Raw genomic sequence first — 15,220 nt, 5'->3', positions numbered from 1 at the left:
ACGTTTTATACCGTCGTCGTAATTAACACGTTGCCGTGGCCCTTATTCTCAACCCCAGACCTCTTCGAGATAAACCTCGAAGAGGTTTTAATCTACGGGGACGAGAATGGGTGTTCCACTGAGAGAATGTTGTTGTTGGATTTAATTTCTTTTTATTTTTACGTTTTATGCAAATGTATGTCCAACTTAAGAGGAAATATCGCGAGTCAAGAGATTAACGGTTAAATTTTTTCAATCTTAACTTTGGTTAAGATCAATATTTTATAAGTGTTTATTCTTAACTGTCACAACTACAATACAATTTGTTTGGAAATGCTTTGTTGTAGTCGCGCGTATAAATTTTTGTATGTTTAGGAAGTAGGTGAGGGAGTGATTGAAGGAGTGTGAGAGTAGGTAAGGAAGTGGGTGGTGGGGTGAGTGAGGGAGTGTGCGAAGAAGTGGGCTTGGGTTTGAGTATGACTAATTTAGTGATGGGGTGTATAGAGTATTGCTGTTACCTTTTGTTCCTAATACATCTTTTCCTAAATATGAATTCCATTACTACAGGTGTTACAAAAGTCGATGTATAAAAATATTGTGCAGAAAAAAATTTACAGTAAAAAGTTGTTAAAATAAGCGCATCATTCATATACATGCGATATACTGATCTAAAATTTAAGTTCCATGATATGGCAAAAAAGGGACATACTTAGCCCAAGAGGTTTTGTTTAAATACGCTTGGATAAAAGGCAGATCATAGACATGAATGGAAGCCTGTGGTATTTCATCTTCTTCTGAACTTTGAATCTTTCGCCACTTAGTAATTCCCCTGTCTTCTAAACTACCAGGTAAGGCATTATCCAATATTGCAGCAGTTACGCCGCCTACCGCCATGTTAGTTTGAAGAAGCACATTCAGAATTTGATTGACTTCGTCATTATCTGAACAAGAAAGAGGAGGATATTACCTAACAATTAAAAAACCGTTCTCGCAAGTATTTGGGCAAAATCAAGCATAAATCCTGAGGATGAATTGGGCTGCTTTACGACACCATCCATTTGGGTCTTGTTCCGAACCACCAACTGTGGCGTAAGTTTCAAGAAGATGATAATTTGTGGATTGAGAAAGGGACTGTCCTTTAAGGGTTGATGTGTTAAAAGTCACCATAATGCGGATATGCTATAAATATAAAATTAAATTACCTGTATTGATGGCGGTTGGATTCTTTCCCAACCAAGCAGGTATAACCATTCCTGTGAAAAACGCAAATCCGAGTACAAACAAATTTCTTGATGAGTTCAGATTGACGAATTGTAAGTTGGACAAACCAACAGCAACAATCAAACCAAATAGCGTCCAAAACATTCCCCCAACAATTGGATCAGGTATTAAAGTGAATACTGCACCAAACTTCCCAAGAATTGACAACAAAATCATAAACACTGCTCCAAATTGAATAACTCTTCTACTGCCAACCTTAAAAATGCACGAAATAGGAAAAAAAAATAAAATTCAATGAATAAAAATGAAATTATTAAGAACAAGCCTTAACCCTATTCGGTCCGGGGTTTTTCGAACATACTATGAACGGGGGGGGCGGATTCCGCCCCCCCTCAATAACTTTTCATAGGATTGTTCAAATTGAATCAAACTTGGCACACTTATAGTACGTCATAAAAAGAACAAAATGGCGGCAATAAATTTTTGCTTGCGTCAGCACATTTTCTGTGACGTCATCAGAAGCTTGAAAATTGTTAAAAATGCCACTATCTGCTTAAAATATAATTACTTTTGTTCTAGAGCGAATTTTTACATTCTGTTTGAAGTTTCTGAAAGCTAAATAAATTTGTTTTAACATATCTTCCGGTTTTTACATGGATCAAATAAAAAAATGCCAAAAATTGCCCGAAAATCCGTTTTTTCCCGATTTTCGGGTAAAACCCGACAAAATCGGGAAATCGGATAAGTCACGTGTCAAAATTATTCAAAATGATTCTTCTTGACGAAACAAAGTTGTTTTGCAAGTTTCAAGTTCTAAGGATAATCCTAACAGGAGTTATTATATTTTCCCCATTATAAGGATTTCATAGAGATTTTAGGGGTAGTTTCGAGTAATGGCCAATATCAAAGCCTCTGAATGGTATGGGACCTAAAAATTTAGCATGCAGGTGTCTAATAGATAAATGTTGAAACTCAGTAAGTATCACAGCCATATAAGAAAGCAATCAGGAGTTATTAAAAAAAAACCGTCAGGGGGGGCGGAATCCGCCCCCCCCCCCGGACCGAATAGGGTTAATGCAAAAACAAGTTTATACCATGATTGCAAGATTATACTGATAAAATATAAAAACAAAATAAGGACAGAACAAGGTTTAAGATATAGTTTTTAAACTCAAGGATAGTCCTAGTGTGAATTTTGTAATACAACCAGAAGAAACCAGAATGTGAGTTATCTTAGCATTATCTTTCAAACTAACGACTAATTGTTCTTCTTGTTATTTTTTAGCTATACTACCTTTCGGGTAATAGATAGCAAAGATTGAATGATTATAGTCAACAATGGTCCACAAAGATTAATCGGTTAACTAAATCTAGGCCGGAGTGACGATTCGTCCCATGGACGGATGACAGAAAGTCCTAAGGACCGGGAAAAGCTGTCACTAAAGTCTTTTAATCCCGCTCTGAATAAACTGGAATTATTATATGACCAAAAAGAGGACAAAATAAGAATAAATTAAGCTTTAATAAAAAAAGAATAGCCAATCTCAGGTCAAATTTTACAGGTTACTAAAAATAGTCGAGTAACAGGAATTTTGAAAAAGAAAATTACCCTGGTTATCCCTATCGCAGCAATATTCTCACTGTATGAGGTCGTTCCGTTTCCTGAACCCCACAACCCAGCAAGGATACATGAAAAACCTTCCAAACCAATTCCTCGATTTACAGCATGGTTTGGTGGGGCTGGTGCACCAGACAACCTTGCACATGCAAAGTAATCACCCAGTGATTCCAGCATTGATGCCAAAACACCAGCTAACATACCAAACACGCTAGCCACACTGACCGTAGGTGTTCCCCATTGACCTAAAAGAAATGTGTAAATAGTATCTCACACAAAAGAAGTTATTTTACTTCAGAATTAAGAGCTCTATGTGATCCTTATTTCACCCGAGGGCAAAAAGGTAATTCTTTTTTTAATTTAAAAAAGAAAAGCATCTCGAGCAGCCTCTAATGCCAATAAGCTTGTGAAGCAATTTTTTCCCGTGTCAGGGTTTAGCGATTATTTAGCAAATGATTCGTTTCTAAATCTTTACTTTTTGTGCTACAACTGTATTACACTGCAGCCAACATCTTTATTTAGTTTTTGTTGTGAAAGTTATAAATTAGAACAATAATCTGCAGATTATATACACAACTGGAAATTTCTCGCTTAAATCGTGTCATAAGTACAGAACCAAAGCCGAATCTAATGTTGGGAGATAAATAAGCGCTGTAAAAGTGCAAGTGAGAACTGGGAGTGCAAATAAATTGGAAAGCAATTTGTTATTGTAGACACTTTATGAAAACTCTTCATCAGGTCTGAATGCTCTTGGTATTGCATCGTTTACACGACTTAAAAGTTAGCAACTTAAGTTGCTTCAAATTGAAATATGTACGTGTTAAGACTTGAAAAAATGATTTACCGTCTCGTTATTGAAACAATGAATAACATTTCAAAATAAAAAAGCTATACAAAAGCTGTACATTAGCTCTACTTGTCATATTACGATTTCCGCCACAGACACCGTCATGCAGCCACCCTCCGTTTTTTTCATCGTTAAACAGGATCCCAAAAAGGTTTGAAAAGCAGTTTTCATAGTCAACACATCAAATAAGCTACCCAAGAACAATAAAATTATTCAATCAACTTGAGAACATACTTTTCAACTTTGTGTTTATACTTTCAAACAAGTTAAGACAACTCAAAATGGCTGCAACTACATGTATGCTGCAACTAGCTGAACCCTGTGCTGATTCTATGCACTTACTGAAATGTAGCGTAGAAGTAATTGAACTTAAAGAACTAGTTTACCTGGGTAAGGAAATCTAATCCATTCTGCTTTCTTTAAAACATCCAACCGACGATCAGTGCGAGCAAGGGAGTCGTCGTCAAATCCTCCTGCCGCTGTTATAATGGCAGAGACAGCCCATGATATTCCAATTGCGAACAAGACCTATAATTTTTTCAAAGATTACCATTCAAATAGGTTTTTTTATTACTATTTTAATTCTATCTTTTTCTTTTCAATTTCACATATTTTAAATACTTATAAAACATCAACGATTTCCTGAATACATAGTTAATCAAATAGAACTTACTGGGAACATTCGGAACACTTTGATTTTATAAAGAACTTGGGAGAATAATATGATTAGCAGTACTGTTCTAAAAAGGAGAAAGGGTTTCTTGAAAAAAAAACATTTAACAAAACAAAAACGTTAAGAGAAAGTCTTGGAAAATCTTTGAAGAACAAATCCAGTGATTCGGTAATTGCTAACAACCCAATGCCATGTGACGAGATATCTGCAAAGAACATCACTTAAATTAGTGTATTTTAGACATAAATAACTTACAGACCAGCTATACCCCATTGATGACCTAAAAAAAAGCACAACATTTACAATCTGCTGCGATCTATTATGCAAATAATTATTTTTTTTGCTTTAAAAAAAACGTCTTCTGTACCAGCAAAATCTCCTGCAGCATTAAATAAAGCCAGTCCAACCAAAGAAACTGTGGGAGCAACTGTCAATGGTCCTATAAACCTCAGCAAAAAACCAACCGCTCCAGTGAATCCAATCAATACTTGAAAAATCGAAGCAACGGCAATAGCTCCTTGAACCTGAAGTAAGGATCAAGTATGTTAAATTACTATATACTGCGGAATCTCTCTAAAGCAAGCATGGCCTTAGCGGACATCTTTATATAACAGACGCTATTCCTACGAACGGATTGATTTCAGGTCAAATTCTCACAAGATAATCTCTAGAAGACCGATAGTTATAGGACGGACACTTTATAAAACGGACACTTTTTTTGCACCAAATAACATTTTTCCTTACACATCAACTTGTTAAATTTCGATTTTCATCTTTATTTCGTACATTTTTTAACTTTCTTATTATCTCTAAAATCTTTTAAATTTTTTCCCCACCCAATTAACGCCTCTATCGACCCGAATAAACTCGCATAGAACGGGAATTTCCAGACCATAACCAGACCCTCTGTTTATACGCTTCCCTGTGATTTTTGTAATTCCGTGGAAGATTTTGCTGAGATTTTTAAGGACATATCCAACTGTACACCCCTTTAAAAGTTATCGCCATTGCAAATTCGTCGTGCGTTCGTTGTGTTCTTCGTGAATCAATGAAAAGTTATCTCAATATCCGGTTACCATGTGTCCATGTAGGCATGGTATCCTCGAACAAATGAATTGAAGGCAAATTGTTGTTGTTTTATAAGAATCACAGGAATTTCCTGCTCAGGATTTCTCATGTAAAATTTTCATGAGCTTTGTGCCCTCCATTTTAATTCGATGGTAAAATTTGATGTAATGTTTTCGGAAAAATTTTGCTCTGAAAGTGATTTTCGGATGCAATCTCTATAAAGCGAACACCTCTATAAGACAGACACTTTTTTTGCACCAATGGTGTCCACTTTATAGAGATTCCACTGCAACCGTATGTATTCTTTTTTCATCTACAAGAAATTTACATGTTCCGCATCATCGTGCATTAACTAAAGTAATTAATGCACGTTTATTGTTGTTGTTTTACAAGCCAATGCAATTTCATCGCACACTCATTGTTGTTTTCAATATAATGCAATGCAATCATTGCATTTTTTTATTTTAATCAGGATTGAACAGGTGCAATGTTTTTTTACTGATTTAAAGATTATATTTTAAAATCTTTTTTTTCCTTGTATATAACAAACATATATTGCATGTCTGGTTAAGTATCTGATTTATTATATATTCAAACAGTTTCAGTTATGTCTCATTTGGTTAATGTCACACGCTTTTTAGATTCTCCTTATATCATTTGTTCATTAAATAAAATAAATTACTCACCTCTAGCATTCCTTTTTTCCAGTCATGTTCTAAAAATAGGAGAAGGGAGGAATACTACCAATAGAAAGAAGAAAAAACATTAGGGGAAGCAATTTTCGTTGTAATTATTCTTAGAAGGGGAAAGAAGGTATTTCGCAGGAAATACGTTTTTGCTTTTGCTTTAGCTACAATAACAAATTTGTGATTCTCTAAAACATTTTATAAACAAATGACTTATTTAGTATAAATGACTTTAGCATCGCGTGTATTTATAGGTTAATAGTGTCTCTTTTTCGTGACCTGCAAGTGGATGTGTTCATCTTCCTTTGATGTGGTGAAATAGGTTTTGTCTAATTTCTTGAAAATGCAATGGGAGTAACTGTAAAAGTATTTTTTGGTATATTGACAGATCTTCTCCTTAACCGTTTGTCGAAAGCACACGACCCTATACATTATTTTGATTAGAGTTTCAGGCTCTACACAATAGAGACAACGGGTACACAGATTTTTTTTAAAAAAGGTTTTTACATTAACGGGTCATTACTACTGACGTCAGCAAAATTCAAGTGACAGATATTTTCTATCTTTCCTGAAGTCGATTTGCCTGAATGGACTTTTCACAGGTTTATCGACTAGTCTTTTCTATGAATAGGCAACTGTGTCCGTGTCTGTGAAATTTGAAAAGTGGATTATTTTTTTATAATGGTCATTAACAAAGTCTAGAAAACTACATCTATAAAAAAAACTACATCTATAAAACTGTTCTGTCATTTACAAAGTTTTGAGGTTGTTACGAAGATCAACATCAATACCATTATTAAAGTTAGTGAGATCATGCAGTGCACTTTTAGTGTAAGGCTAAGTTTATGGCTAAATATCTTGGAAGTGGTTAAAATAACTGATTTCATCCCCTGCTTAGGTAACTAGTTACCACGTGGGATCAATTTATTGAAGCTTGGTCACCCACCCGTTTTAGAACAGATGGGTTGATGACATCATCAAAAATGTTTATTATTCAAAAGCACACGATCCTATAACTTTTCTTGATAAACTTTTCATGTTTCACACAACAGAGGTAATATGTAAATAAATTTATAAGAAACAGTTTTTTGTATATGGATCTTCCATTTTTTTCTGCCTAAGTAGATTTTATCATGGATTTAACAACCTTTTAGTATTATGCATTTATGAACGATAAATTTTCGCGAATTGGGTTTCTCGCAGGAACGTATATTCCCAAATTCACTACCCTAAAATTATTTCGCGAGCATTAAATTTTTAAAGCGACAGTGAGTGGGAAATTGGCAAAACATTGAAAATTAGTTTCCTAGGAAAGAAATGTTTCAATTGGTGGTGGGTATATATAAATCTATTGTTTAAATGTAAATTCATTTCACTAACCTATTGTCACAGTCGTGTTTGCCGTTGAGTTTGTAACAATCAACGTAGCAGGAGAGCATTTAAACTTTTCCAAAGATAAGATGGCAATAGTTGGACCAAGAAAAGAAAAAGTTGCACCCTGAACTATAGGCAACCTAAAAGATAATGCAATACGTGATTGATCATTTCTATGTAAAATTTATACCTTTTTCGTTCGCCTAGTCTACGTAACGATTGGTATTAATGTGTGTAGAAGTAAAATAGACAAGAAGGTAATAAATACATCTGCTTTTACCTATTACCAATGGTTGTTTGTATCAGAGTAGCCAGTCCTGACACAAAAAATATGGTGCTGATAATTTCACTTAAGACTAAATGGTTATCTTTAATACAGAGTGAACCAGCTAGTATAAACGGGACTGCTACCGTCGAGCCAAACATCGTCATGTAATGCTATAAAAATTGAAGAAAAACATGAAGTAAAACAAAGGGAAAGTATGCTAAGAAAACCCTGTGATGGTGCATGAAAAATGTTGTTATAATATTATTCTTCATACTTTTTTGGTATAATTTTCATCCAAGAAGATGTTTCATCCTTTCTTTCGTTTTAATTGACATCAAAATTGCAGATATCTTAGGATTTTTGGGGGGCACAAAATTCTTAGTACGGGTCAGCATAAGTTTTACAACGCAGTATTGAATTAATTTCTGCGCATGATCAACATACTACATCAAAGAAAAACGTTCCATAGGGAAAAGGTTCTAGTTACCCAGTGTTGATTAACTACAATGAACTTTGAAATTGGTATTAATACTGCGTACGTGTTTATCCAACATGTTTTTTTTTTCCAGTAAGTAACAACAAACTATCTTTCATTGAGTTTCCGCACCCGAAGGCGTAGGAAATTCTATAAAACTGTCCTTTTTTTCTTTTGGAGCATTTTTGGGAAAAAATGCGACACTGGGATTTCACGTTCCTCTGATTTTTGTTACCTAATTGTCATTTTAGGCCAAAATTGGTCCAAAAATTAACATTACTTCATTTTCAACAAAAATTGGCACAGTTAACAAAAAAAGTATGCTGAACATGATGGTGATATCAAAATTTTGGTTTTTTTGCCACCTTAAATGTCATTTTAGGCCAAAATTGGTCTAAATATTTAAACAATTTTATTTTCGGCCAAATTTGGCACAGTTACCAAATAAAGTATGCGGAACATGATGGTGAAAATAAAATTTTGATTTTTTGCCACATTAAATGTCATTTTACGCCAAAATTGGTCCAAAAGTAAAAACTACTTCATTTTCAACAAAAATTGGCAAAGTTAACAAGAAAAGTATGCTGAACATAATGGTGACATAAAAATTTTTTGTCAAATAAATGCCGTTTAAGACCATAAGCGTTTCAGACTTTCAGACATGAATGCTAGGCTGTATTTTTTGTTAGCAATTTCTTTTAAAATGTGAGTTTATTATGACACGTTTCGTTTTGTTTGCGTTTGTTGTAAGATATAATGTCACTTGTGTGCTGTATCTTCAGAGCTTCATGCACCAAAGCTTTTCGAATGTTTGGCACGATAACACAACAAATTAGCCGGTTGTCATCAAATATTTTGGTAGCGAGCAGAAATTCTTAGAGCCCCCAGGGCTTCTTGTTCACAAAGACAAAGTCAGATTGCTGACTCCACCTTAATAATTCATAGCCAATTTAAATTATGTCGGAGCATTAGAACTTATTTGGATGAAACGTTGTTGATTAGAATGGATAGTAGATAAGGAGTAACAATTCACAAAAAATACTCCTCACCTGAAAACCTAAAAACATGCCATAGTACCAAGGTGGATTTTCGTCAATTCTATAGAGTAGTCCATGTTCAGCTATTGTTACATCTTTGTTTGGTGAAGTGTCCTTCATTTCAATGGTTTCTGCAGTGGGCAGATTATATTCACCACTCTAAGTAAAGATAGACAAGTAATGGATAATGATAATAAAGTCAAAATTACTGTAAATCCTCGATTAGACCTCTCCCTTTAATTAAGCACTCCCTAGAATAAGCACCCATATAGAGGCTCAAAAACAGAATGAGCATCCGGTAGCTATGACTTAGTGGTGGGACTTAATCCAAGTTTCTTTATATTTGACTTAAGATTGTAAGAAATAATATTTAGGAAGAAGTGTGAGATATTTATATATTCAAAGAAAGCTATCTTAATAGATTAAGATAAACTGAAATAAAACATTCAAACCTTTGATTGCATGGTTTCATTGAGCAGCGACGTCTTTTCTGATAAATTATTATCTCTAAATACACGAATTGAATAATAGTTAACTATTCTCATGGAAGTAGGAATTCTGAAAGGTCTTTATTTAACCGCAGCTTTTTCCCGATTGGTTTTAAGAAAATGGATTTGATGTTGAATTTCGCACTTTTTAATTTATGCTTAATAACGAAGCTTAATAGTACAGGTTGAAAATAAGAAGATTTTAACCAACATGCCGATATAGCTTATGTATGAGATTAGAAATGACATTTGACAACTTTGCACACATTATATTCTAATGATGTTTCTAAATTGTTTAGGTGCACAAATAAATGCCAATAGATAGATAGATAGATAGATAGATAGATAGATAGATAGATAGATAGATAGATAGATAGATGTGCATATTTTACATGGCTAGCCTCACAAATATCGAGGGATATACCCTGTCTATTATTTCCAGGAGGGTCCATGGCGTAGATCGAGAGTCCTAGAGTATTTAATGCTCATTTTTGAGCTACGCAGACCCAATTAGAGCCCGAGCTCTACTAGACAACTCCCGGCAACATCCAACGGCCCACACAGTGTGTCATCTTCCCAATTTCCCTCACATGGCTTGGGTTAACCCGGGGCTATGGTAACATTCACTCGCCCATGTTGAATCCCCGTCAAGAGGAATCGAACCCCGGTCTCCCGCACAGAGTACGAGAGCCATAACCACTAATCTCCTAAAGTAATTTCTCTTTAAAATTCCTTTATAATTAACTATATCACATCATAATAATAATGTCTTGACCTTAACTCTCTTTAGTCTGGTGATTTTTAAGTGTATTATAACGACGCTACCCACGATGTAAGTTTAAATACTAACGTAGTATATTGTTATTTCACGAAAAAAGGATTTAAAAAACGGGGTTATTAATAAGGTAATAGATGCGATTAAGTGTTCGATTACAAAACATTTGTTTTTCATTGGATCGAAGACAGACAGACAGTAAGTATTATAATGTACGCTAGTCGTCAACCCATAACATTTCGTGTTTCCGCAACAGACAACAACGTCGAAACATCGGATTAAGTCAAGTAAATATGTGACCCAGTGTTTGACGCCACGTTTAACGCTTAAGGGCAGGTATTTAGCGCTTGCAAATCCAGTGGAACGCTCTCGGTGATATAAAGTCTTCTGTTGTTAGCCAATCATAGAAAGAACAGCCGGCTTTTGGTTATTTTGCGAAATGTGTTATTTTAAAGGAAAGAAATTTGTTGTAAGTTACACCAGGATAAGCTCTTGGTACAGCTAAAACATGTTGTACATCTCTGTAGAGGGCTTACATCAGTTCGCCCTATAGGGGTAACCCTTTTCACAACAAAACATCGCAATGAAACCGTCCTTACCCCGTGCTGCTGAAGCCATCACTCAAAATTTTTATTTTTTAGAATAAATTTTCTAGAACTTTACCTGTTGTCACAAAGTAATTGTGGGTAAATAATGAATTATATTCTGTAATTGAATCAATAAAGTAAAAATTACTGTCAAGTTTTATATTACAGTAGAAGTTATAGCTTCTCCCTTATGGATTTAGCATAAGTATTATTGATTGAGAATTTTGTTGTACTTAAACTGCATTTGGCTACTTTCACCTTTTATCCAGAGGTAGCTAGGTAAAACACTAAATAGTCACGCCTAACCACAGAAAGAAATACCTAGGATAAAAAACCCTCATACCTAGCTAATTAAACAAATAGGCTAATATATAAGGCTATCTAGCTAACTTCCAACTTCCATAATAGACCTGTTTCAAACTCCGACATAATTTCAAATTGAAAAATATATGCACGGCAATGTAAACTCGTTTACGAATAAACTGTTAAAAAAAAATCCAGCTATGTAGCTGGCTTCAGGATTCTATTAAAATCTACATTTATAGCCTTAATTTTTAAACGTCTAATAGATAAGGTAAAATGCCTGTAAGTATATAAGTATTTCTATTAACTTTAGCAAAAGAAAGGTACTGATAACTAATAAATAATAACCACCTTTATAAAATTAATCTTACCTCCTCCCCTCCCTTTCTCTTTAGACACTTAAAGTAAAAACATTCCAATTTTAAAGTTTTACAACTCTTAAAATTTTAACATTTCATGTTTGTAATCAAAAAATTAAACTAAAAGGTCTGTTTCCATTACCAGAAAAACGTTAAGCAACCTTGTACAACAGTCACACAACTGTTACACAGCCGTGTCACGAGTTTATTGGATTCTAATGAAAACCAGCCTTAAACTTTTGGGGTTTTTTAATAACAAATATTTATATTGTATAGGACTTTACGATCTACCATCTTGAAAAATGGAGGATATTTTAAACTTTTATGATCCGATAAGTCCGTTGTTGTGTATTAAATAAAAAATACAAGTCGTGGCGAATGAAAATAAGAAAAATACTACGAAAGCGTCATACCTATGATTTATAGCCGCCATTATTGTTTCAAAATGTCTTGCAACATTCACTGAGTTGAGAAATGAATTTTTAAGTGATTTTGTGGCTATGCAACTGTGTTGTTTACTTAAGAAATCTTTAATCAGGAAACTTAATTTGTTTCACAATATAAATTATATCAATAAATTGTCAAATGCATATGTTTAGTCTGAGATGAGTTCACAAGAAATGTTTTTTTTGCTCATGGTAAAAAACAACAACAAATAATTCGAAGTTGGATTGAGAAGATAGAGTAATATTTGTTAATCTCTCAACAAATATAATAACAAAAAATTTTACAGTGCACTCTATATCTATGTAGAAACCATGTCCTCGTTTTTAATAAAAAATTTGTCATGGAGATGGCACGAAGTTTCACAAATATCTTAGTAACGGTTGCGACGTCTCATTAATTGATAAAAATTAAAATTAATCATAATAACATATCTTCTAAACAATAAATTTGGCCGAAAAAACACTTTGTTGAATTTTTTCAATCGAATTTTCTTCAATCAGGGGCGGCGCCACAAGGGGGTTGGAAGAGCTTTAGCTAAAACTAAAATCTCAAAATCTCTCGCTATGCCTAAACCCCCCCTCCCCTTCACCTTGTAAATTGTGGCGCCGCCCCTGTCAATATTATTTAAAGAATAATCTAAACATTCTGGTCAATGTTTGCGAGGAAAATACAACACACAAATACACGTCTGGCTATAAAACTGCTTAAGTAATGTCAAAGTGGTACACATTCCCATTTGTTGCAGATATAATTTCACTCAGTCTCATTGCTCTTCACCGAAGTGGACTGAAATTGGATAAATCGACCCACTTGAAAGCTATCCATGGCTTTTTATAATGTCATGGTAAAAAAATGCACAAACTGCTAAAATGCCACTTCGTGTTACAGATGTAGGAACTACATTCTACAAAATGTTGCTAGAAAGAAACGTAACATTGCTTTGATGTTGTTTTTTTGCAAAATTTAAACTCTAAAATAAAAATAAGCCTTAACTTTTTTTTTTAATTTATGAGCAAATGTCAGCCTAAATGTTCATATAAAAATAAACGGATGTTTTACGCATATTTCTGTAGTCTATATTACATTAAAAATGATAAACCTTACCATGTGCTGTTCACTTGACTCTCCTCTTGTGTATCTCAACAATGTTTGATAATAAAAAAGTTATTGTCAGGTAAAAAACGTCGCCTGGTTTCCATACACAAAAGAATGCATTGACACACAAACTTACGAAAACTCCAGAGAATATGTAAATGTTGGACGGAAGCAACTCAATGAAGAATTTTTATGAAGTGAGAAATATTTTATGTCATAAGATCTTCGTGATGGCATAGTTCACTTGTGGTTCGAACTGCCCTAAAATGGACGGTACACTTAAGTTATAAGTAAATTTTATCTGTTTATACTTATTAAATCAAAATATGCCTATGAATATTGTTTTTGTTATATCTGAAGAAATTAGAAATCATATTTCTGGAAAAGAAAACTTGTATATCGTGTTTGAAGCAACTAAATTTAAAATTGCTTGGTCTGACTAATGGGTCTTTTTGAACACCGTGAACTCTCTGAGAGTTTCTAACAAAAAATCCGAACTTTTATAAAATTTTCAAATTAGTGCATAAAAATGACGCTTAAGATCGTTCCCAGACCTCATTATGTTGTAATCTTTAAACATAGATGTTTTCATTCCAAGGATAGCTTTTTCCACAAAGAGGAAGTTAATACACAACAAAGCATTTCCTGTTTTAAAAATCTCCACAGGTTTGTCAAATAAACTTTTTCTTAGTTGTGAAAAAAAATCATGAGCAAGTCGATAACAATTTGCTAAAAAATGTGAAAAGATGATAAATCTACTACGTCCCAGCATGGAGGTCTCCATAGTCCCAGTGATGAATGCTAAAGCTATATTTTCAAAGGATTATTTTGACGTTGTTGTTGCTGTAAAACCCAAATTTTTACGTAGTCGTTGCTATGAAGCAGAAATCTTGACGCAGTCGTTGCTATGAAGCAGAAATCTCGACGCAGTCGTTGCTATGAAACTAAAATTATTACATTTTATTAAATTTATGTTATTAATTAAGTTTGCAACTTATCACGACAACTCTCAAATGATTCTGTTTCATCTTCTCATGTGGAGGGTGAGTAGTTATATTGTTTGGTGTTTTGGAAGAATTTCCGTTCCAAATGACTTCGTGTCCACACGGTTTATGGTACGATCAAGGAATCGGAACGAAATAATTTCACTCCAACGCACAAAGTGAAATGGCTTTGCTCCGGTGTAACATTCCACAGAATTAACGGAGGAAAATGAGGGAAAATGAGGGAAAATAAATATTGACATCAAATGACGATGTTGTTTTTTTCTCAAGTCAGCCAGCCAGCTTTGTTATTTAAGTTTTTTTACTTATCAGTGTGAAACCCTTGCCCAAAATATGGATATGTTTAGGACAATGACCAACGCAGCGAGTCTAACTTCACTCTAAGTGGATGCGCAACACATTGGGTCACCAAGCCTCAGTAAGGACATTTGCAAAATTTGCAAAACCAACAAGAAAAACCAATCCTCCCTCGATTTTAGTTCAAATTTTATGTTCTACTACTCCAAAGAGGCCTATGTGAACAACTTATCTGGATCAGCTTTAAAGAAAATATCAGTTTTAATATCACTGTGAGATGCAAAATTTCCAGTCTTATAAAGATTTATTGTAAAAAGTATTCTGAGGTCAAAACATCTACATACAATGTATTAACAGTTATAAACATATTTACATGCCATATATACAATACTGATTAAAGTAAAAGTTAGCGCCATTGTTAGCATTGTCTTACAAAATTTTTATTACCTCCAAAAAAGTTTCTAACTTTTTGTTAATTTTATAAAATTCTTGTTCACAGTTTTTTCTAATAATTTTTCAGTCAGATCTTAAAATAATCCTTTGAACAACTCTTGACTTATTCAGGACTTTGACCCAGTGCTGTAGCAACAAAGATAGGATTGGAGAGCTGAGATATAGT

General features: G+C 34.0%; 1 protein-coding gene across 2 annotated transcripts; it reads right to left on the bottom strand.

Annotated features, from left to right (window-relative positions):
* Positions 1-463: 463 nt before the first annotated feature.
* On the bottom strand, positions 464-13,382 carry LOC130622606 (solute carrier family 23 member 2-like). 2 transcript variants are annotated; one of them, XM_057438088.1, is made up of 13 exons: positions 13,310-13,382; positions 9,699-9,753; positions 9,259-9,405; positions 7,747-7,904; positions 7,473-7,606; positions 6,093-6,121; positions 4,706-4,862; positions 4,594-4,618; positions 4,339-4,405; positions 4,052-4,193; positions 2,810-3,063; positions 1,182-1,455; positions 464-920 (listed from the first exon to the last, which is right to left on the bottom strand). In XM_057438088.1, exons 2-13 carry the CDS (start codon positions 9,708-9,710, stop codon positions 655-657), a joined length of 1,665 nt encoding a protein of 554 aa, XP_057294071.1. In that variant the 5' UTR covers positions 9,711-9,753; positions 13,310-13,382; the 3' UTR covers positions 464-654. The 2 variants fall into 2 exon arrangements, with proteins under 2 accessions (XP_057294071.1, XP_057294070.1); XM_057438087.1 differs by lacking the exon at positions 13,310-13,382 and adding an exon at positions 12,172-12,345.
* Positions 13,383-15,220: the final 1,838 nt, after the last annotated feature.

This window comes from Hydractinia symbiolongicarpus, chromosome 12 (assembly GCF_029227915.1).
Source record: "Hydractinia symbiolongicarpus strain clone_291-10 chromosome 12, HSymV2.1, whole genome shotgun sequence".
NCBI lineage: Eukaryota > Metazoa > Cnidaria > Hydrozoa > Anthoathecata > Hydractiniidae > Hydractinia > Hydractinia symbiolongicarpus.
The sequence above is the reverse complement of the archived record's forward strand: the minus strand, read 5'-3'. Positions and strand labels throughout refer to the sequence as shown.

Bases quoted from the DNA above. Each gene is read 5' to 3' on its own strand.
- LOC130622606 (XM_057438087.1), bottom strand. From the start codon at position 12,191: ATGGCGGCTATAAATCATAG. The intron at 7,905-9,258 runs GTGAGGAGTATT...CAATTTTTATAG, and splicing joins GCATGTTTTTAGGTTTTCAG to CATTACATGACGATGTTTGG. The intron at 4,619-4,705 runs GTACAGAAGACG...GCTTTTTTTTAG, and splicing joins TGCTGCAGGAGATTTTGCTG to GTCATCAATGGGGTATAGCT.